This window comes from Penicillium mononematosum, assembly GCF_028829835.1.
Source record: "Penicillium mononematosum strain IBT 11891 chromosome Unknown utg000003l:1.0-8172316.0:1.0-8177699.0, whole genome shotgun sequence".
In the NCBI taxonomy this organism is placed as follows: domain Eukaryota; kingdom Fungi; phylum Ascomycota; class Eurotiomycetes; order Eurotiales; family Aspergillaceae; genus Penicillium; species Penicillium mononematosum.
The window spans coordinates 438,982-462,113 of record NW_026643273.1 but is presented as its reverse complement, the minus strand read 5'-3'; the positions used below and the strand labels follow the sequence as shown (position 1 = coordinate 462,113).

At 48.4% G+C, this 23,132-nt stretch overlaps 8 protein-coding genes across 8 annotated transcripts; 3 read left to right on the top strand and 5 right to left on the bottom strand.

Annotated features, from left to right (window-relative positions):
* Positions 1-1,485: 1,485 nt before the first annotated feature.
* Positions 1,486-3,087, bottom strand: sclB (uncharacterized protein; the record flags this gene model as incomplete). Its single annotated transcript, XM_057291856.1, has 1 exon — positions 1,486-3,087. The coding sequence occupies one exon, from the start codon at positions 3,085-3,087 to the stop codon at positions 1,486-1,488; it is 1,602 nt and encodes a 533-aa protein (XP_057146667.1).
* A 3,004-nt stretch (positions 3,088-6,091) lies between these two features.
* N7519_005079 (ATP-dependent RNA helicase DBP10) lies at positions 6,092-8,833 on the bottom strand (the record flags this gene model as incomplete). Its single annotated transcript, XM_057291855.1, has 1 exon — positions 6,092-8,833. The coding sequence occupies one exon, from the start codon at positions 8,831-8,833 to the stop codon at positions 6,092-6,094; it is 2,742 nt and encodes a 913-aa protein (XP_057146666.1).
* Positions 8,834-9,563: 730 nt separating this feature from the next.
* On the top strand, positions 9,564-10,507 carry N7519_005078 (uncharacterized protein; the record flags this gene model as incomplete). Its single annotated transcript, XM_057291854.1, has 3 exons — positions 9,564-9,567; positions 9,626-9,715; positions 9,810-10,507. The coding sequence occupies 3 exons, from the start codon at positions 9,564-9,566 to the stop codon at positions 10,505-10,507; spliced, it is 792 nt and encodes a 263-aa protein (XP_057146665.1).
* A 314-nt stretch (positions 10,508-10,821) lies between these two features.
* N7519_005077 (MATE family efflux transporter) lies at positions 10,822-12,843 on the bottom strand (the record flags this gene model as incomplete). The annotated part of the gene is made up of 3 exons (XM_057291853.1): positions 10,822-11,628; positions 11,685-12,560; positions 12,598-12,843. 3 exons carry the CDS (start codon positions 12,841-12,843, stop codon positions 10,822-10,824), a joined length of 1,929 nt encoding a protein of 642 aa, XP_057146664.1.
* A 624-nt stretch (positions 12,844-13,467) lies between these two features.
* On the top strand, positions 13,468-14,261 carry N7519_005076 (DUF202 domain-containing protein; the record flags this gene model as incomplete). Its single annotated transcript, XM_057291852.1, has 3 exons — positions 13,468-13,498; positions 13,562-13,643; positions 13,841-14,261. The coding sequence occupies 3 exons, from the start codon at positions 13,468-13,470 to the stop codon at positions 14,259-14,261; spliced, it is 534 nt and encodes a 177-aa protein (XP_057146663.1).
* A 371-nt stretch (positions 14,262-14,632) lies between these two features.
* idi1 (isopentenyl-diphosphate delta-isomerase IDI1) lies at positions 14,633-15,611 on the bottom strand (the record flags this gene model as incomplete). The annotated part of the gene is made up of 4 exons (XM_057291851.1): positions 14,633-14,876; positions 14,938-15,276; positions 15,375-15,478; positions 15,541-15,611. 4 exons carry the CDS (start codon positions 15,609-15,611, stop codon positions 14,641-14,643), a joined length of 750 nt encoding a protein of 249 aa, XP_057146662.1. The 3' UTR covers positions 14,633-14,640.
* A 1,194-nt stretch (positions 15,612-16,805) lies between these two features.
* Positions 16,806-18,507, top strand: N7519_005074 (putative FAD dependent oxidoreductase; the record flags this gene model as incomplete). The annotated part of the gene is made up of 5 exons (XM_057291850.1): positions 16,806-16,933; positions 16,992-17,117; positions 17,180-17,444; positions 17,510-17,630; positions 17,678-18,507. The coding sequence occupies 5 exons, from the start codon at positions 16,806-16,808 to the stop codon at positions 18,505-18,507; spliced, it is 1,470 nt and encodes a 489-aa protein (XP_057146661.1).
* A 3,378-nt stretch (positions 18,508-21,885) lies between these two features.
* Positions 21,886-23,092, bottom strand: N7519_005073 (uncharacterized protein; the record flags this gene model as incomplete). Its single annotated transcript, XM_057291849.1, has 3 exons — positions 21,886-22,000; positions 22,056-22,129; positions 22,181-23,092. 3 exons carry the CDS (start codon positions 23,090-23,092, stop codon positions 21,886-21,888), a joined length of 1,101 nt encoding a protein of 366 aa, XP_057146660.1.
* Positions 23,093-23,132: the final 40 nt, after the last annotated feature.

The window sequence follows — 23,132 nt, the reverse complement described above, 5'->3', positions numbered from 1 at the left end:
ATTAGTCTGAAGCCATAGTAAGAATGACACCTGGATAATATTTCCGACCACACTTTACCACGAATAAGTTACAGCTATTGCAATTACAACTTTACTGACATCCGTCTTGGCATTTACAGCAAATAATTCCTATACGTAGATCCCGACAGTGCGCAAACCCAATAGTCAAAGGTATGCATCATTTGAAAGTAAATCAGGTTATAAATCAAATAAGTAACGAAATATCATAACAAGCACTAATGGTGTAGTGGTAACATATAACACTTCCAGTGGTCTTTGACTACAAGTTATGTTGTGCCGGGGGTTCGATTCCCTCTTAGTGCATTTTTTAATATTTTTTGCTCGTACAATTTCTATGATATCATTGCCCGAGTTACTTTTTGCCCAGATCGTGATAGGTTTTAATTGTTCTGATTTCGAAGCAAGGTAGATAAGTCGGCAATTCCCTGGATGTTGTCCAAATGAAAATGAACTGAAGCAAGTGACTAAATATAGGAAAATCCTTGATCTGGAAGTTACATTATGCCGGCAAACCTCATCCATGGATGGCCTTCGTTGTTGTTCTCATGACTGGCATTAAAGCAAAAGCTGTATATGCTCTATCCATCTCTATGTAAAAAAGAAAAATAAGATCCTCCATCACCCTATAGAACAATGATATAGACCAGGTCTGAGACTGAATAGAAAGTCGTCTTTCAGTTCCTACATGTATATACATACACCTACACATGTATACAGATAGCTACAACGCGCAGACACAAAGCCAGAAAAGCTAAACCAAGTTGAAAATGACAATTCATACAATTCATATACGCCAAAAAAGAAGAAAATAAAGAACAAAAGCCAATGCAAGACCACCCCCATGTTCGCCGCGAAACGCCATGCCATGATATCCTGGGGACAAAAAATCGCGCATCAACTATAGGGGTACTCGCGAGAAGGGGAATCAAAGATCGACAAATGAGATGCATGACAAATGAGATGGAGATATGACAAAGGAGATAGATGGTAGACAAAGAGATCCTCAACTAGCCCATCTTCTGTTTTGTCCAGAGACAAGTTAATCGGAGATACATGAGGAGATGGGATGGATAATTGCAAATGCAGAAGCAGAACCAGGAAACAATGCGGTTGGGATATCCTGGCAAATAACATAGGAAAAGCGAAAAAGGAAAAGGAAAAAAAGGAAAAAGGAAAACACCGGGAAATGAGACGTATGCTTTTCATGTCCTGCATTTTGAAAACAAAACGGAGAGATATGGAACGGGATTAAACCACGAAATGAGATGAAACCAAACTGTCCATGGAGTCACTTGCTCAGTGCTCGCACCGAAAGACCCGTACACGGAAATGATTAGTCCCCGTAGACCCTACCACGGGGATTCAACAGTATGATTATACAATACAAGGAGGAACTCCAGCCTCCGATTAGTATCAGTATCAGGTTGCAGATGGGATCGAGAGAAGTGCAGTTATCAGCCGTTATCAGCCGTTGACCATATCATCCAAAGCCATCTTGCGCCGTTTGATCGGTCTGTTATCTTGACCTTCAGCCCCGGTGCTGGGTGGATCAGCCCTCGTCATGGAAGGCGAGTTGGCGGATGGCATCTGGATCGGGGATGGCAATTCCACTGGCCCGAGGTGGCGGGGTGTAGGGTCCATGGTTGCGCTTGTGATGGAGGAGGAGCGTTGGTGAGGGAGGGAGTAGTTGAAGGCTGGGCCTGCAGATCTGTGGAGAGGTAGAGAGCGGGGGTCGTGGAGGGGTTCTTCTCGGCCCGGGAAAGTCCAGTTCATCGGGTATGGGTCGCTCAGGCGATGGACATGGTGGGGAGGGGGTGGTCCGGCTGTGGCCTGGTGGATTGGAGGGAGCCGGACCGGGGATTCGATGTTATATGGGTCCCGAGGTGATAGCGATACTCGCGGATCATTCGTTGTGCGGATAGGATTGCCAGGTGTCTCAGTATACGGTAGGAAGGGGATGCCGACGGGCGGCTGATGTTGAGGGGGTGATGTTGGCGGTGGCAATGCTGGGACGCCGTATGCTGGGAATCGTCGCTCCATGCCACCATGCATGGTGTTGACTTTCAGGGCCGGATTGAACCCTGCCATTGGCATGTATGGTGAAGGTACATGTGGATGTGTGGGTACTGTATGCGACGGTGGTCCGGATGAAGAGAATGGGCGTCGAATCATACCCCCCGGGACGGTAGGGGATGGGTCCATAGGCCGTGTCAGAGGAAATACCGAAGCCGACCACCGATGTGGTGTCCGTACTCCTGAACTTACATCTCCCAATCCCTGTAGATCCGTCATGGGCCGTAGTTCTCGTGAAGACGTGGCCCGGTGCATAATGGTCCGCCGCGGGGGCATGGTTGGTTGGGCCTCTGCAGGAATAGTCGGGTTATCCAAATGTGTGGTATAGGACCTAAGTGACGAATCCTCTGCTTTCAACGGGGGTCGTCCTCGCTTTTTGTGCGTGACGTCCACACATGTTGACTTTTCCCCCTGCTCGTTAGTTGCGATTCCACGGTTGGGGCTTTTCTCAACACTTACGGCTTTTCCAGCAAGTACACATCGTCGACACGGACGAGCTGGGTCACATCCAAGGTGCTTTTTCTTGCAATTGACACAAGCCGATGCCACATGGGCTTTTGTGCGTCGGGTTGATTTCTGTGCCAGTGAGCGACCTGCGGGATGCGTTGGGTCCAGTGTTGGGAGTGGACATGGCGGTGCTCCTGCTCCTGGCAGTGGAGATCCAGCATATACCGGCCCCTGTTCGTTATATCCCAACCGTGGCAGTGGCTCATTAACCGGTGCTTGCGATAGATCCAATGCAGGCACAGCAGACCGCTCAGCCGTAACTACAGGAGAGGAAGGATATCCCCGAGGCTTGCTCTCTGCGGATAGCTCCGAGGGTTTTGCTGGAGGGGATCCAGACATAGATTGATGGTGTAAAGGAGCCCGGGGGCTACACCCTCGAGCATTGGGGGACCAAGATCGATTCAACGGCCGCTCTGGGCCCTGGTTGAATCGTTGTCCGAACTGGGGGATACTGAGGCTCGGAGGGTGAAGCACGAGTGATTGCATCGGGTGTCGGACAGGAAAGGGAAAGGGCCCACGGGGCAAATGCTTCTTTTTCTTTTTCTTTTTCGCTTTCTTTTTTTCTTTTTCTCTTTTTTGTGCTCCCTCTTTTCTTTTCCTAGATGTTCAAAGTCACAAATAGGGACTAAATTTCGTGGTACTTTGAGGCAGCATGTCTGAGCCAATAGATCAGGGAGTACCTAGGAGAAATAGAAAGCGCGGTGTAGGGAGAAATATCGAAAAGAAATAAGTCATCAAAGGTCCAATGCCGAGAACCCAAGCTTATAATCAATGGAGCGATCCGCTATTGGAGGAGTCAGAAAATAGACTGCATGGGAGATTTCTAGATGACAGCAGGGCACAGGGTTACTCATACGCATGTCTTCCCAGGGCGACTTATTGCAGGATGGCGGTCGATCATTGAGCTAGGATCAGGTAAAATGTCAAAGCCCCCACGCCTTACCTCTTGATCACACGTCCCACGTTCCTTTGTATTTTTGTTAAAGGAGAGAGAAATGTACGGGAAAGGGAAAAAAAAGTACTCCGTACACCCCCCCCACTATGTTCCCAAGGCGTTCGATAGTCAGAACTTGGGAGAATTTGATCAAGTGTACTACTCCGTACGGAGTAGAGAGTAGTGGTCAATGCAGACGCTAGTAAACTGATAGACTTGATCTTCACCAGGTAGATCATTGGGGAATAATGGGTTTAACGGTGCCCCTCCTTAGGCTCCTGTCTTTTGAGTTACTCCGTAATACGGAGGAGATGGGAACTAAAGAAAGAGAATAACTATAGAATATCTCTATTTCCCCCCCTCTCTTCCCCCTCTCCTATCTAGACCTTTGGGGTGGCTTGTCCAGGTGCATTAACCAGACTGTCAGTGACACCCCTCAAGAGCGGGTAAAAAGGGAAGGGATTGGATTCCGCTAGTGAAAGGAGAGTTCTTTTTTTCCCTTAAATTTTTTTTCTTTTTTTTTTCCCTTTCCTTATTCCAAGGGTTTTTTTTTCCCATCCCGTTTGGAGAGGGGCAGTGTATACCAAATCAGGACTAAGCAAGGTGGAAGATTGACGGATCGACGTCGGTGCCCGCAGCCATTGCCAATAGTCGACCTCGGCGTTGGATGTGCATTCCTAGTACGGAGTACGGGAGGACAAGTACGTATTTTTATTTAATCTAGAATATATAACATGGGAGGGTATGTACGGAGTACATAATAAGAGAGTAACCTACCTAGATACCTAGGTAACTTGATTGTTTCTTGTTAGGGTTGCAGTCGGGGTCTGCACTATTACCTTTTACTATAAAATGTTCTTTTGACTTGTCTTTGATGTTTAGTCCCATTTAATTTTCTTAATATTCTAATATTCTAATTTTTAAGCCAATTAATAGTCCAGAATCCGAATATTTCGAACTCCACAAAATCTCCCGGCACTTCAATGATCTCCCGCTTAAACCCTTTAAATCCTCCTAAAAACCTTTCAACCCTTTTAAACACAATTTCCCTTATTCTCCGATCCCGGGAAAATCATTGTATATTGTATGACCGAATCCTTTGGCTTTTATGCTCCGTCTAGGGGTTACTGTTACAATCCGTAGATCAGAGAAAAAAAGGTCTCACAGGGTTTGGACCTTCCAGTCGGACAACTGCAGGTCCCTTTTTTCTCCTTTTTCTCCTTTTTGCTTTTGAGTATTTTCTGGAAATAGTTTGCGTGATACACAACAATTAGTTTCCTGTGGTACCCACCGTTCTTTTTTTCTCTGGACTCGGACCTTTCGAATGGTTATCTGTATGGACGAGATAAAGGGTCTTAAGAGGTCTAGGGTCCAAAAGAAACAATATCTCGGTATCGACTATATTTTCCGGGGACCCCAACAGAGATGTGGCTGCAGCCTTCTGCCGCCGGGGGCGATCACATTCGATCACATTGCCCTTTGCCTCTGCGCGTGCGCATTGCTGACGATCATCCCTGGCTTCAGAACTGCAGGATTCCAGTGTCTACGTCAAGAGGGTACGTTATGGGACACTAGAGTACAATATACGGTACTCCGTACTCCGTATATACTATATACTATATAAGGTATATTATATGATATTACCGAGTACGGATACAACAATAATGTATAAACTCGGCAGGATCCGATAAGACTAGGGGAAAAGGGGTGTGGAACATGCGGCACGCGGAGCAGCAAGGGGTCTGTCACCCCGTTCATGCAGGATTAAATAGTCTGTACAATTATACAATTATACCGGTTGATTTGGGAATCGGCCAATCATAATGATGTTCATTATTCGTACTATTTGTACTATATACCCTATTCAGTTTAACTCGAGAACTCCTACCCTTCCCGGTATAGTCTCTACAAGTCCACGGGTGGACTTTTATTAATTTGTCAGGTTAATAGACTAATAGACACTATTTATTATTTTATTAATCATTTAATAAATTAATTAATGATCAGATCAAAATTCGCCGATTTCTTAGCGTTAAATAGTCCCGGTTAATACGGAGATTATTCGGGACTGTGGAATTCTCCTAGTCTCAACGTCAAAAATGACTGTCAATAGTCGAGTCCATAGTCTCTACCGGAGTACGGAGTATATATATTGTAGTTTCTATTACCTTTAATTCGAAATGCAATTCTGCGAACTACCCGGGCATTCAGATGAACACCCTCTAAACGGTGACTTAAAGGGGTCCGAGTCCACTAGGGCGTGATTGGGCTGATATCACATCTTGATCACTGCCCATGATGCACAGTTTAAACGTGATGGCCTGCATCGCCAAGTTCCAATGTTGAGTTGGCCAAGATTTCAATCTGTCTTCGTACAGCATCGAGTCTAGGTACACAACTTCTTTCCCATGTGGTGAACTGGGCGGTTCCTAAATTCCGGATTCATACTTTGGATGACTACGGAGGACTAAGTAAAATCTCCGAACACAAATTGTGGTATCTCTTCAATATAGACGTCTATTCTACAGTAAATTTTTTTTCCATCCCCCTAATCCATTACCGTTTCTTCGACGGCCGAGCATTCTTATCGCGACGCTGTTGCTGCTGCTTCCGCGCCTTGCGAATATCATCCGTAGACCGCAGCTCGCTCTTTCCACCATACGCCGCACCACCAAGTTTCTCGTGCTGGCGTTCCCGCGCTGCCTCGTTCTTCTTCTTCATCTTGTCGTAGTCGCCACGTAGAGGATCAGCCCGCTTAGGCGCCCGGTCTTGCGTGTGTCGGAATCGCCCACTGCTCATGCGCGAGTTGACATTGTTCATAGCAGGCGTCTCGGCCTCGCCAACACGAGGCATCCGATCCACGCGCTTGCCTTTCTTCCAGGCTTGGAAGCGACCGCTGCGGAAACTGGCCGCGATCTTGGCTCCACTCTCGCCGCGCACCAGTCGGCTGCCCTTGGAGCCGTCCTCGTCGTTCTGGCGCGCAACGTACTTCTTGTGTCGCTTGTCCCAGCGCATGATGGAGCGCGCTTCGCCGAACCCGCGCTTGCCTTCATCGCCGTTGAGGTCCATCGTCGCGTTGCGCGAGTCGCTGGCAAAGTTCGAGTTGGTACCAGAGTGCACACCGTAGGCTTTGTCTTCGGCCATGTCGTTGTGCTGAGGTGTGTAGCCCATGAAATAATCGGGGTTCTGGAATGCCGCGGCTGCGTCTTTCTTCTCTCCTTGCTTGGGCTTGGAGTTGTAGGAAGAGAACGTGACCTCGAGTTCATCGTCCGATGCCTCTGACATGTTCTCGCCGGCTTGCTCGGGGATATCATCGTCCTCAACCTCACCATCCTCGCCAGGAGTGGGCATTCCAAGTGCTGCCATCTCGGCCTCTGCTTTGGCATCCGCCCGCTTTCTCTTGTTCTCGACAGTGGTGCGAATTCGGCGAATGGTGTCAACGGCCTCGTTGTCAGCCACTTTGCCGCCTCGTCGGTTGTTCGCCTCGAAAATCGTTTCATGGGGTCGGTAACCACCAATACGGGCCAGCATACTCTCTCGCTCTACTTCCCTCTGACTGGTTGCGTCGTTGAAGAGCGGGTGAATTTCGGCCCAGTGGTCAGAAGAGACAACCTCCTTTGCCCGCTTCGCACTCTCGGCGGAGGCCGAATTGCGGGTGCGTAGGTATAGCTTCTCTCCCTTTTGAGACACTTGCTTTTGTCCGAAAATATCTACATCATCGTCGAGCACCTTCTGTACCCATTCGCAAGAGCGAGAGATAGCCTCTCTCGACAGCGTTCCCACGACAACATCCTCTGCAAAGTTGAGATCAGTGCCATATTGACGACCGAGAACTAGTCTGCGTCCCAAGAACAGCTGAAGATCCAGAAGATATGGGGCATCTTTGTCGCGGACAAGACTGTAACTCCAACCCTTTTGGCCGGCACGGGCTGTACGACCCACACGGTGAATGAAGATCTTGGGCTGTGAGGGGAAGTCGTAGTTAATGACGTTGGCAAGAACAGGAATATCAATACCTCTGGCGGCCACATCGGTGACGACCAGGATATTTGAAATGCCAGATCGGAAGTTTTGAACATGGTGATTACGAGCAGTCTGATCCAGGGAACCGTAGGCATAGGAGGTGGCAAACCCTGCCTCAACGAGAAGAGAATAGAGGTAGTCGACGTGGTGCTTAGTCGCAGCGAACACGATGGTTGAGTGCTTGGTAGGTGACTCCTTGAAGCCGCTCGGGAGACGGACATCCGATCTCTTGCGCTTCCGTGAGGGATTCTCGGCTTCTTGGCGTAGTTTTATGCCAATATCTGTTTCGCCGGTAGGCATTTTGATAATGTCGTGCAGAATGTGTAGTAGGGCACCTTCTTTGTCTGATGACTTGATAGCAAAGAAAGCATTTTGTAGATCAGGCGAGACCTTATTTTCCGTATCCAGACGAATCAGACTTGGCTCTTGCAGACCAGCGCGTGCGAATTCGACAAGTGACTTGGGCAACGTAGCGGAAAAGAGAAGAGTCTGGCGGTTGGTGGGGAGGCCGTGCAAAATCTCGGTCAACTGAGCGGCGAAACCCATTTCGAACAGTCTGTCGGCTTCATCGAAGACAACATACTTGATGCTGGAGAGATCCATGTCCATTTCAACCTTCAAGTGCAGGAATCGACCGGGTGTCGCGATGATGATATCGGGGTTGTTAGCCATCATGCCGAACTGATCTTCCAGACTGTCACCACCAATGAGAAGCACCGTCGTCAAATTCGTTCCCTTGCCCATCTCCTTAACGACCTTCATGGTTTGCAGAGCCAATTCACGGGATGGGGACATGATCAGAGCACGTGCACCGAACGTGGTGCTGTGGCTCTTCAACTTCTCAATCATAGGAATAACGAACGAGGCAGTCTTTCCGGAACCAGTTCGAGCCATGCCAACCACATCCTTGTCGTCCATGATCACGGGAATAGTCTTTCGCTGAATCGGAGTAGGCACGGAAAATCCTTTGCGGGTAATTGCTTTCAGCAGAGTCATGCTGAGACCCATTGCCTGGAAACCACCTCCCTTCTTCACAGTACGGCCCTTGAGGTTTGCGCCCTTCCGGTTGGCGGACGCCTGCGAGTTCGCAATGAAAGCCGCATCGCCATCGTCTTCGTTTAGGAAGTCAAGAGTTTCGTTGGTATCGGGCTTCTGGGATTTTTTCTTGAGGGGTGGCTTTGCGCCGTCATCGGAATCGCTGTCATTTTCAAAAAGGGATTTCGTGATGTCGAATTCGACCTCCGACTCTGCGGGAGAGGCAGCACGGTGAGGCATCGTTGCGGTATGCTGTGAGGCCTCGACTGATATGGAAATGCAGTGATAAGCGTTAAACCGTTCGGCCCTTCAATGGCCGGGGTGAAAGTGGAAACACAAAGAATTTGCAGTGATTAACTATTATATCACCCAAACAAATCCTCGACTGCTCAAACTTCAGACACCTGAAGAAAAGTCGAGTCGCTTATCTCGCTGTCTTTCTGTCGCCAAAAAAAAAAGTTGAGAGGATCGTAGGCGGTGAGCCCGGATCAACCATTGCCCGCGTGCAAACTAAACAAACAGAATCTATACAATTTGTGCTGGAGAAACATCATCACCGAAACAAGAAGACGTCGTAGTCTTCTTAGTGGTCTTTTTTGCTAGTCTCTTCAGGTAGCCAATATGTACCCAAACTGTGGTTCGAATCTCCAACAACGCCTTGGTATGCAGCTCAGTGATTAAGACGGATTGGGCATGTCTTTTTAAAAACTCAAGGCAATATATAATTTCACCAATTGGAAGATGCTATTATGAGAGCAATTGATCGATTTAAAGTAAAAATAGCCTATATCAAGCTTGAAACTGAGAACGTAAGTGACTATAAAGTAGAGAGCGCAGACCAATTTGGGAGGCGGTCTACACTGGCAGAACACGATCCCCGCGACGCGTGCAACACGCTCCCAATTGAGTAAAATGGTGTTGAAGAGACGACTGTACCTTGACTTTTCCCCTTCACAACACAACACACACCATGGGTATGTGTCACACCCAGACTAACCTATTGACTATGTTATAATCTAACAATATCATTAGACGGCAGTTACAACAATTATAGCTCATTCGGCGGCGGCGGCGGTGGAGGATTCATGCCGGGCGAGACGAACAGTCCCGCCCAGAGGCAAGGTATATTAGTCTCAGGCTTCTCTATACAGCAAAACCAACTAATACCCAATGCAGACCTTTGACCGCGACAACAAAACCCTCCGTCCCGTGACAGTGAAGCAAGTCCTCGACGCCTCGCAGCCCTTCCCCGAAGCCCCATTCCAAGTCGACGGCGCTGACGTCGCCAACGTCCTCTTCATGGGCCAAGTACGCAACATCAGCTCACAGAGCACAAACGTGACATACAAGATCGACGATGGCACGGGCGAGATCGAAGTCAAGAAATGGGTCGACTCAACCACCGCAGACAACATGGACACCGACGACGGCAAGGCGCCCGGCGATGGGAAGACTGAGCTCGAGCTCAACGGGTACGCACGGGTCTTTGGATCCATCAAGTCCTTTGGTAACAAGCGGTACATTGGTGCTCATTCTGTCCGGCCCTTGTCGAATATCAATGAGCTGCATACTCATCTGCTCGAGGCTACTGCTGTGCATTTGTTCTTCACTCGTGGTCCGCCCGGTGGCGCTGCTCCTGGCGGCAATGCTGGTGGTGATGCTGTTATGGGTGGTGCGGATGACTACGGTTCTGGGCAGAATAAGGCTCTTGCTTCCATGTCGCTTGTTGCGAAGAAGATTTATAACCTGCTTAAGACGGAGCCTCAGGATGATACGGGTCTACACATGCAGGTCATCGCTTCTAAATTGAACATGCCTGCGACTGAAGTGGCTAGGGCTGGTGAGGAGTTGCTTGGTGCTGGTGTGATCTTCTCCACCATGGATGAGCAGACTTGGGCGATTCTAGAGTACTAGAGAGATGTGAGTGGTCATGTCTGTGTTATTCGTTAAAAGTCACATTCGGACTCCAATGATATCATGATTTGTCTTGTATAACATTTGATAGAGTCGCAGATTGCTCTATCTGGATGCTTTTTTATATACATGTAGACAGAATTAACGACAGGGTTGGGGTTGACAAGGGGGCCGAAACAGAAATCACTTGAAGCCACCGCTAATGCAGAACGGAATACAAAATCATACATGCTGAAAAGATTTAACCATTTTGTGTCATGAACTGCATGGATATCAAGTCATGTCAACGCTTCTCGTATATACCAAGGATCAAGTTAAGTCAGCTCATTCCTCTTTTGAGCTTCCTCGACTGAGCGATTCCAATTAGCCCGACTGATAAAGATGGCCTCGATGAAGGAAACAAGGGCAAGGGCAAGGGCAACCCCGGTCCACAAGCCCATAACACCCCAATTCAAAGCAAATGTCGTTCCCATACTAAGAGGCATGGCAATCACATAGTAACAAAAGAGTTGGACATAGCCGCCCACTTCCTGGCGACCCAGACCACGGAGAATACCGTTGCAGTTTGCCGCGAGAGCATCGAAAAGCTGGAAGGCCGCGCAGAGCGGAAGCACCTGCGCTACAATTTCGACGACTTCGGGATCGGAGCTGAACAACCTGGGGATGTACGACCGCAAAGTTGAGAGGAGGACCATGTTGAACACGCCAACCATGGCTGCTCCGCAGAAGCTCACTCTCGCAGAGGTCTTTGCGGCATCGACCAAAGTCGCCCCAATCAGATTTGCTATCCGCGTGCTACCCGCAATAGAGAGCGGGAATGGAATCTGCCATGTAATGCTGGAGATTGTTGCGAGGATGGATTGCGCTGCGAGTGCTGATGTGCCGAGATAGCTTGACGCCAAGGTCAAAATTTCGAAGGCCAGACACTCTGCCTCGACCATGATCAGCCCAGGGAGTGCGAGACGGACCATTGGGCCCCAGTTCTGGAATGCTCGTTTGGTAAATCCGCACCAACACTCGGATCCCACGAAGAAATAAACGTAGACAAACAGGCAGAGCGGGAGGAGATTTTCTGTGATTACGACGGCGATCGGAGCCCCAATAAAGCCCCATTGAAGTTTCTAGTATCCAAGTCAGTTTTATCCTTGTCAAAAGGCTGGATATGGGAAATACTTACCCAGACAAAGAACCAGTTCATAAAAGCATTCAGTGGCGCACAGATGATGAGGACATATAGGGAGGCAGAAAACACACCCTGGGCCTGGAGATATCGCTTACCACTCTCGAAGAGAGCGAATCCTGGTGTTCCCAAGAGAGCAATCTTCAAATACACACCTGCCATCTCAGCAACCTCCTTCTCTGGCACAATCTTGGCGAGGATATGCTCGGAGAAATACCAGAGAATCATAATTGGAATGGTGATAGTCCAAAGGAAATAAACCATACGCAGCATCTGCAGACCCACCAGCTTCCTCTTCCCAGAGCCATAGGCCTGCGCACAAAGCGTGTCCAAACTGGTCGCCAGACCCGAGTACACCGCATTTCCGGTGATTGTCACAGTCATACTCGCAAGACTGACAGCTCCAAGCTCTTCCTTTCCAAGATGGCCAATAGTAAAGATACTGGCCACAGTCAAAGAGTACTGCAGCAAGAAAGTGACCATGAGCGGCAAAGAGTATTTCATAATAACCTTTGCTTCGCGCTGCCACGTCGTCTGGATCAAACCAGCTGCGACGGCTTCTCCCCATTTCCGGTCAATCTCTTCCAAGTCCAGGTCACTACCCTCGGCATCTTCAGCGCGCTCTCCAAGTAGAGCAGTGACTTCGCTTGCACCGTCCGTCTCGGGATCCCCGCTTCTAGAACGTCGAGATGATCCACTAGGCCGTCGGGACTGCGACCCTTGGCCGATAGCAGCGGATAGCAAACCGCTCATCTTACGCTGCAGCCCGTGGGACTTGCCATGCGCATGCTCGGGCGCGATAACATGGTTATCACTCAGTAGGTGCCGTTCTTCTTCAATGATTTGCTCGCGCTCGCTTTGAGATAGGGTTTGCTGTTCCCGCCCAGGGAACTACAGTCGCATGGCTGACAGATGTGAAGTAACCTGGGCGGCGATATGAACCGGCTAAAGAGCGGGGGTTGGTGCTGGCATAGCTGCCGGGCGGACGGGCCGTTGAGGTGTCGGAAGCTTCATCGGTGGGTGTTTGATCTTCGTCGCTGTAGTCTGCGAGGTCTCGTGCAATTGCCGAGGCGGCAATGGGCGAGCTGGATGTGAAGGACCGGCTAAATGAGCTTTGATGCTCGGCGGAATCCACCGAGCGGATATTTCGGGCCATGATAAAATGTGAGAGACGAGGCTATGGGTGTTTACGGCCACTGCATTATTTACAGCAAGATAAATTGAGCTACCTCGAGTCGAGACTCTAGATCCTTGGAGCTTTGGAGATATTTCAAGAAGGCAAAAAGCGAGAGGAAAAGGCGGCTCAGAGCTGGATGCGGAGATGTATTTGTAATACTGCGAATACGGATGGTGCGGGTTCAGGAGTTGGTAATTTACAGTTATTTACAGAATTACCCCCCCCCCCCAACGAGACGATAATGCAGACACTTCAAGTAAGGAGTATGAGTCAACTTTGGAAGTACCTATGTAGGTAGGTATCCATACATGTAGGTAGATGATTCAGAACAGGACATCTATGGATGACTTACCACTATGTTGCCCATGTAGTAATTATAGGATCCTTCTCATCAGGTCGGATTTGTTTCAATATGTACATGTATAACCGGGGTGAGGTCCTACATAAAAAAGGGTATACTTCGAGAATCTGACCCCGGTCACCCTATCAATGCGTAGACGCTGGGGCTGTAGATCATCAGATCAGATCCCACCTGGGCAGAAGAACAAATGAGAAAACAAGAACCATGACATCATTCCGAAAACAGTATAGAGCATTCATCACATGACCAGTCTCAAGATGGGTTGCTCCCCAGGTTTTTTCTCCAGATTTCGGGGATGATCGAGCTTCAAGTATCAGACCCTTCACCATGTCCCAGATGGTGACACAGATCGGGAGTGTTCGTCCCCCTTCAACCCTTTGATCAACCCGGTAAACTCTAAGCCGGTCCTCGTGGAAGAGTAAGTCAAACCGTCCATCTCTGTGGAAATGGCCGGAGCGCGAAATGGCCGGAGAGGAAAACACGTTCTCCGGTGGCTTGATCCCTTACATGATGCCGTCCTTCGAAGTCAAGCCTGGCATGTTCCATGGCCATGATTCCCGCACGCCCCACTCCACATTCTACCCAGAAATGACAGTCCAGTTGACAATCTTGAAGACACGTCGAGTCCCAACGCCACATATTCCTCTCTCGTCCTTATTTCGGCGCCCTCCTATTCGAAAACAGCTCCTCCGACGCCCGCGACCACTGCGCCAACGAGCGCACTTTCCTTTCATGGCTCCGTCTGTCCATGTATCTGGCTGTGGTATCCCTGGCCATCATCATATCCTTTCATTTCCGTGATCAACCCACCAGCCTAGAGAGACGCATGGCCTTACCGCTCGGGATCATCTTCTGGCTTCTGAGTTTGACCTCTTTGGCGAACGGTTTTGCGAATTACTCCCGCACGGTCAAGAAGTATGCGCGCAAGGCGGCTTTGGTGCAGAGTGGTTGGAAAACGCAGGTTATTTTTACGGTCGTTGGGACGGTGATTTTGGGCAGTTGCATTTTGTTTTTGTCGACGGATCCAGCGCAGTAATGGTCGTGCTAGGGTCATATTTCTCGATTCATTTCATTAGCGCTGGCGTTGGCATTACTCTTGGGCATTTTGGTTACTTGTTACATTCACTATTGCATTAATGTATTTACGTCTTGACCAGGTCTTATTGGGACCACTGTGGGAATACTCTGAAGCACAACACGAAGAACATCAGGACCAAGCATTGGGTATGTGTTGATTTCCTAAAAGTAAACCGAGAGGTTAAAATATCAGAAGTGATGTCGTGACAATCGTCTCGTGTGCAGAGGTATATTTCCATGAGTCTCGTAAAGGAAGCGGGTCTGCCCTGAGGAATGCAAAGATGACAAAAACAGGCCGAAATGGAACCAGAATATGCAGTATACTATGCATCGGGTTTTTACATTCGACGAATGTCCTGCTCGTTCTTGTACTTATCCAGGGCCGGGGTACCGAGGTGGCTCCACCACTCAAACAGCATGGAGTTGCAGATAAGCTTGAACCACGGGGTGAATTTCAAACCGGGCTGCTCGAACATTGCCTTAAGCTCATCAGCTGAGACATAGGTGGTGTCTCGGACCTCGTTGGGGCTGGGGTTCAGATCGACATCGGCTTGGATGAAGAGGATATAGTCCACTAGCAGAATGTCAGTGTTTCCATTTATCAGGTCAAATATAAATGGCACCATGCAACATACCCTCATGTTCACCCCACTTTCCATCACTGGGGGCCTTGTAGTGAATCCTTGTGAAGAATTCGAACTTGTCCAGGGGTACTTGCTCTGCCTTAATGCCCAGTTCGTGGTTCAGCTTGCGCTGCGCAGCACGCTTCACGCCCATCACGGCAGCATCCAGCTCAGATCCAGTCTCGCCGGGAATTCCAAGGGGGTGTGAGCAGCAGGTGTTGGTCCACATGTCGGGGAAGGTGATCTTCTCGGTGGCGCGCTGTTGGAGCAGAAGACGCTTATTGGAATCGAAAAGGAAAACAGAGAAGGCGCGGTGAAGGAGACCCTTGTCGATGTTGGTCATCAAATGGCCTATGCGAATGCATCTGTCAGCGTTGTATCTCGCATGTTGTGCCCACTACCCCGCCATTCTGTATCTCGGCGGGTGATTATGGGGTCATGGAACGTACAGATCTTCTTGCTGGCACTTCCAATGGGCCGGTCATTGTTATCCAAAACTATGCAGACCTCGTCCATCAGGCGGACCTGCTCTTCATCGTAGCCCTCGAGTTCGCTGCCGCGCGCAGTGTTTGTTTGGCTTGTGGGGAGAACTTCACGGGCGAGCGATGTGTCGACCTCGGGAAGAGAGTGGCGACATTGTCCGCTGTGATCTCAGGCGGACTGGTGATTGTCGTTGTTGCACTCATTCTGGCCGAAAGTTGAAGTTAAAGAAAGTAATCTGAATCCCAACAGAAAGAAATCAGAGGAAATGCGGCGTTGGGTCAAAGGCGGCAAGGATCGGCAAATTTGCCTTCTCCGTTGTTTGCCTTTATCGGGAAATCCCAGGGGAACTACCATAACATCCTCCACTAAGGGCTGTCGACTATCTCTACTTATGGGATTTTAGCTGGCTATTGCAATCATCAAAATTGTATTCAAGATGAGGCCTACCAGTACACGAGTCAGATGCCGTATCAGTTCACACTACCAAGCCATCATGTGCGCTAAGGCATCTTATCACTTCAGTTCGAGGAGACTAGTCAATTTCTCCAATTCTGCAGCTTCCTCTGGCCCGCTCCCGCCGAGTTGGCACATTTGGAACAAATACAGGCTTCTCGGCGAGCGAAGTCACCCGTGTCCCGTGTCTAGGCTGGAATCCCTCATAGCCCAGCTTGAGTTATGGATCGTGAGGCTATCGAGGAATAAGCTTAAATCCAAGAGGCGTTCCAGGATACTGACTTAACGGTTATCCCACAACGCACTCGTCCGTGGGGTCCTTTCAAACCGAACCTCGATATTGAGGTTCGGTATGTATCCTAGAATCACATCATTCTGGGCCTTTTCTAAGCGTTCTCACGCAGGACCAGGAAGACCGAGAGTGTCTTTACTGTGCTCTGCGACATCGACGATGCGCAAATAAACCGGAGCTGGAGCGATGGAAAACCTTTTGGAACTTTGTAATTCCTATTGGTTCTAATCGATACCCTGTACTATATACGTATTTTAGAAATCTTGATTGCTTGATTGATCAAAGTTGTACTTTGTTTGGGTTGAGCACATCATCGTCATCAGTCATTACGCCTTTCGTCGGCCATGTCAATTTTAGTTATCTCCGGTCACTGTCATCCCCATACCCCTCTTTCCGGATTGATTCGATGTAAATTGTCCAATGTATACCTGCTATGTATTGCTATTGCAAGTGGGGAACCTCCGATTTCACAATCTGCGATCAAAATCACGATAATTCGCAGTGCTTGACTATGTACCCTGCCGGTTGTTCCGGTAAAAATTGCGATATATCAGCCCATTTTGTCGTCTAGAGGGCCCTTAAGTGCGGGAATAATCACACGTAGACGCGGATAGGCACATTATCTCTTTACTTGTTTGCTTAAGTGAAAATCATGAGTGACTCTGTTCGAGTTGCTGTTATTGGGGCTGGTATCAGCGGAGTGGTCACTGCTGGGCATCTTCTGGCTGCCGAGATTCAGGTGACGGTTTTTGAGAGAAACAATGCAGCTGGTGGAGTTTGGTAAGGTCTTGCGTCTATTTTGATCTGGAATAATGCACTAACACAATCTATGTTGTAGGCTTTATGATAAGCGTACTCCCATCGAAGCACAGTACCCATCACCGAGACCGTCTGCCTCACAGGAATACGTGAAGGATGAGAGGGAAGACAACGAAAGAAAGGTCTTGCTTCACGCACCTCCAGGGTAGGTTTCAGGGTTTCTTCTCTTTTCCCCCTTATACAGTAGTCGTGCTCACCATTTTCCAGGCCTTGTTATGAAAGTCTCACGAATAATGTCTCGACCCCTTTACTACAGACGAAACTCAACGCATGGCCAGAAGGGACTGCCCCTTTTGTGAAGCACCATGTACTCAAGGAATATATTCAAGATACGTCTAGCAAGGCCGGTGTTGATGATATAACCAAGTTTGGCGCCAGAGTCACCCGAGTTCATAAGGATGGGCCAACATGGACAGTTCACTGGACCACTTTGAGTGAAGATCAATATCCCATTGAGAATAAGGAATCTGCCGTAAGTCCTCCATCTCCATAAGATTTTTTATTTTCTTTTCAGAAGTGGTCCTGACCGTGTCATAGACGTTTGATTCGGTTATTGTTGCCTCGGGTCATTATCATACGCCTCTCATCCCGAACATACGGGGTTTACCAGAAGCAAAAGCTCGATGGCCCGAGAGGATCTTTCATTCAAAGTCTTTTCGTAAGTCAGAAGGATTTAAAGGAAAGGTGGGAATGACCGCACCCTAGTGTGGAGTGACACTGGACTGACTAAACTGCAGAATGTTCTATTGCTCGGTGGCGGCGTTTCTTCCCTCGACATAGCCATTGAAATCAGTGGAACCGCAGAACATGTGTATCAAAGCACTCGAAATGGCGCCTTTGACCTCCCCGAAAGTGCACTTCCAGAGAACGCCTCGAGAATTGCCGAGGTCGAAGCATTCGAACTCTCCACATCGACATCCGCAAATATCGAGCACTTACCCTTAACCGTACATCTGAAATCCGCGAAGACCTTGCACAATATAGATACAATTATCCTCTGCACAGGATACCAAATGGCACTTCCATTCCTCGACGAATACAACGATTACAGCGCGTCGGCCGCTGAGGCAAATGACAGGGTACTTGTCACGGACGGCACTCAAGTCCACAACTTGCATCAAGACATTTTCTACATCCCAGATCCCACGCTTGCGTTCGTCGGGATCCCGTTTTACACTGCGACGTTCTCGCTATTCGAGTTTCAAGCTATCGCCGTGACAGCCTTCCTATCTGGAGTTGCGAAGCTTCCATCTTCTACAAGTCTCCGGACGGAATATGAGAATCGCGTCAAAGAGAAGGGGCTTGGACGGAGTTTTCATTCACTCAAGGACCAGGAGCAACCTTATGTTGAAGAGTTAATTAAATGGGTCAATACTGGAAGAGCTGAGCGTGGTTTGTCTTTGATTGAGGGTCATACTAAGACCTGGATTAAAGAGAGAGCGGCTTTGAGTGAGAGACTTAAGTTGATTCTGGCAGGGAAGCTTTCTCGGGCAGATATTCTCAAAAGTCCATTGGAAGTGGAAGTGGCTGCGTGATGTTGAACAAGACAGCGTAAGAAGACATCGCTATAGTATCTTCAATGTAACATCATCATCTCGAGCCAACCAGATCAGATTATTCAAGTGCTATTATCAAGTGCAAACTGCCCATAAGCCGACTATGCTTGTTCTTGTTTTTGGAAGTCTACTTGGATGCTCTGCCTCAGGCAGGTAGGACCTTGCTCCTTCCCCGTCTCTTCCTCTCTACGCCAATATCTCACGAACTGGGGAAAGAAGTTTCTGAATTTACATTTAACAAAATTCGCACTGAAAATCTCGAATGCAAGCATAGGACAGCAATATCAAGATGTCCTTCGTCCACCATTCCAAACTCAGACACTCTTCTTCAAAAACAAAGTCTGGATATTGCAAAAGGCCTTCAACCCATTAAGACCCCACTCAACGCCAACGCCGCTTTCACCTAATAATAGTTTGTATAGCTAGGTGTAGCCGTGGTGGTGGCTATCGCAGAAGACGAAGTTTCAGTCGTAGTCGTAGTTGTATTGAGCGCGTACGTAGTTAGGGAAGTAAGAGTAGCCTGTGGCATTACAGCTCGACGTCAAAGAATTGAAGTTGTCCTCTATTCCCTCGTCACAGCCCCAGGGGCTGTTCAATTGAGTCTCTTATCTTCTTAACCAACAATCCGAGCATGAACCATTGACTGGCCAAGACTCGTTGGCCTAGGAAAGCAATTACGGGTCACAGTAATTCCCGGATCTAATCGAGAGAGAGAGAGACGGGAGATAGTTTCTCAGATTCCCCAGGAATGACCTCTATTGAGCCGGAGCCCACCGAGTCTTAGATAGGTGAAGTTGATCCATGCTTTCTAAAAGACGGGCGTAAGGTAGAATAGACGACAGATAGATTCGGGTAAAAGAATACATCGAAAATTTCTACAGTAACCATTTCGAATAAAGAAATATAATAGGAACCAGGTAATTTCTATTGTCAGCTTGGGGAGTGGTCCATATACGATGGCTGTGTTCACAATATATAGCAGGCTTTAATAAACTCAGCATTGAGCAAGCAGCGGCTGTTCTCTCTTTTCCCGAACGTTTTTCACAGGTGCATCAGACATGTTCTTAGGGGATTTCCTTATTCTAATAAAAGCACTATATATCATGAGCTCGGACACTGTCCGAACTATTTAGTGTGATGAGTCGTGGTAGCCCATGTGATATGTGACTGGATGCCTATGCCAATATCCACGGCGCAAGATCACCCAATCGGATATCCAAATTCTGTCGTGATCCTGAGACAAAATCTCAGTAATCCAACCCATACATACTCGGTACTCCGTAGACTTCTGACATTTACCGATCCAATTGATAATCGGGATTATCCCTGCATATCCGATGCTAGCATAGATCCTCAATCAGCGAGAGGAGAGCTTCCACCATGGATTGTGTGAATTTTTCTAATATCCAAATCAAAACTCAGGGGTAGGTAATAACAGATCAATAGGTCTAGGCCGTGTGTGCCGATTGCAAAGCCGTTGGCAGTACTCCGTAGTGCTAGTGGCGCTGGTACTAGTGATGGATAACCCGACACATTCCCCAGATGAAGAGCGACAAATTATATTGTGATAAACCTTTTGAAATTGGGAGAGCCCGAGAGCCCCATCACGAAAACATTGAGACGGACACGGATTTCTTTGTTCCTACGGAGTATTCCTTCGTTCATTGCGGATATTGCGGATACGCACGGAGTCAGAGGTATACTCCGTAAAGATCGGCAATGATTCCTTTTAGGCACGGTTCCTTTTTTTTTTTCCTTTTCTTTTTTAGCTTGAGGCCATAGCTCCATGGAAATCATAGGGATCTGCAAATTGGATGTCATAGAAATATCGTGCTGAGACAGCTTTCCATCAGCTATCTCTACCTACGGAGTCAATGTACTACTTCTTTTTTGCTTTGCCCAATACGAACATCACCTCTTTCGGATCAAATGGGAAATTGCTTGCCGATAGTGTCCTAAGTGTAAACGCCTCAACTCTCTAATCCGTACCGGAGAGGCTACTCCGTCTCGTGCTGGATAATGGATCTTTCGGGCCCACTCCAAAATCTCAGGGGCAGGATCACTCCGATATTTTGAACGCGTAAATCGTATATTAAACTAATAGCATCCGGATGTAGTGCACAGAGTACGGAGTAAGTACGGAGTAGTTTATGATGGACCCATTTTTTAGATAGGCGAACAGACGCGATGTCTCCTGCGCGGCTGCACCGGAGGCACAATTCCAAATGGCCAGTTGTCTTTTGTCTCCACTTAAGACGACTAGCTTAGGAGCAGTGGAGATAGCGGGGTTGAAATTGAGAGGACAATAATATGATTTATTATTGGAGGGCAGAACATCGAATCACTATATTTTCCGTATACTTTCCGTATATTTTGACTGAGCAAGGATTAATAGATTGCAGGAGGTCAGGGCTAAGGTGAGACATACCCTGTGTACGATCCCTATTACTAGTATTCCGTAGACATTTTGGATTCGCGCTTTTTTTGGGATTTGCAAACTTAGAGTAGCTCCGCGATAGCTCAATAAAACTAAAGAGAGTTAGAGTTGTTTCACACTTCCCTTTGATCTGAATGTCGAAGATCCCTCTTGGTTTTAGCGTGTGATTTGGCGTTCCTGGGTGGAGCGCGGCAAGAGTCGAGATCCAACGGGCCTCGGAGAGTCGGAAAAGAAGGGGAAGGGGAAGGGGAAACTTTTGTTCGAAGAATTCCTTTGTGGAAATAAGTCCAATTTCCACATTCTTTTGAGCTTGTCTAGCGCATTGGTACGGAGTAGTCAACCTGCATTCATACAATATGTACATACAGGTGTACAACATATGTTGTACGGAGTACTCCGTACTCAAGATTCTGATCTTCAGTCTGTCCTAAAGTCCATGTCGATCTTGAGCTGCAGGTGCCGTGATACTGGCTGTTAGTACATAACCGATCTCGTTACCCGCGCGCCAGCTCATGCGGTTGTATGCAAATGGTATCACATTCAACGTTCGAAATGGGAAATATATACGTAATATATCAAGATATAGCAAATAAATTGAAACAATGCGAGAAAAAATCAAAAAGAAAAAAAAAAAAGACCACCTGCAGTACAATAATTCAAAATTCCAACCAAAATGCATCGTATAACAATCCGACAACGCCAAGGAAATGGACTTCATGCCATGTGGGATACGTCAATCCCAATAGGAATCCCGCATCTCATGAAGCCCAGCAAATAAAAGCAAAGAAAATTCAAGGTATCTCTGACCAGCAGACCCCATGGCAAAACTATGCAACCCGCAAGAATCATAGCCAATGTAGACGATATTTCCCTCCGATATTCATGTAAACATGCAAGCCTGGGATCAGCTGTCTGTACTGTTAACTAGCGGAGCGGCGGTGGTTCGATGCTCGCTGGCGCGGCCTGGGCATGAGCGAAGACTCAGCCTGGCCGGTAGACGTGCCAGCGGTGCGGTGCTTCTCTACGCAATCATGTCTATCCCATATTAGCACAGTACACGTTCACCGAGGATAATGTTCTGGGACCGTACCTAACCAGACTGTCATGGCGACTGAAACGCCGGTCGCAAAGATCACAGCTGTACTTCCGTAGCCCGTGATGAACCTAGAATCCTCGTTAGTATCTGTTCTTGGCTCGTTTGGTCTTCCCACTCACGGTGTTCATGTGTCTTTTGAGATCAGAGCTTCGCCCGAACGACTTGTGGCAGATCTCGCACGGATGGTTGTTCTTCCATTCAGGGTTGTGCATCTTTTGGTGCTCCTTGCAGTTGGAGCGTCGGGTGAATTTGAAACCGCAAATCGGACATTCCAGGCCACTGGCAGATACTAGCCTGTCATTTGATGAGCCGCGTTCTCTTCCGCTCGGGTTCGTGGCACCATCGGTCCCTTCAAGCGCTAGAGGTTGAGACATGACTTGTCCAGTGTTCATGCTCTGTCCGGGGGATCCGTCGTATCCAATCTCCTCTCCCATCGGCCCAAGGTAGGAAACATCGTTGACTGACAATAGGGGCATCGTGGAGGGCATGCACGCATCTGGAAACACACTCTGGCCCCATTGTCCTGCGGCGCCGTTCGTCACAGTGCCCGGTGGAACATCCGATGGCGTTGTCGGTCCCGAGCAAGGCGTCTGCATCCACATGTCGGTCATCTGGCTCGGGAAGACGTTCTGGCCAGGGACAACATCCATGGCGGAATTGTAACTGGGGGATGCGCTCATCGTCGTGGGGCTGTAGAACCCCAGTGAAGTCTCCGAAGCACTGTTGACGAGGCCATTGTAAACTGGTGGGTAGCATGCTCCGCCGGAATACTCGTCATAGGATACGGCGAAAGTGGGAGTTGGCGCTCCAGGAACTAGTTGCGATGGTAGTGTAGGCGCGGGAGGGAAGACCCTCAGTTGACCGAATGCATTCTCGATTTCGCAGTGGGTAATCCCCAGACCAATAGGGGAAAGGCCTCCCTGAGACGAGGTAGAAATGGGCGAAGAGTATACCGAGGATGTTTCGCGAGACGGTACATCCTCCCTTCGCGGGGATGTGATTGAGGTGGGATGAACTAAATTCCGATTCATGGTGTAGAGAGCCGAATTCAATAAGACAGAATAATAAGTG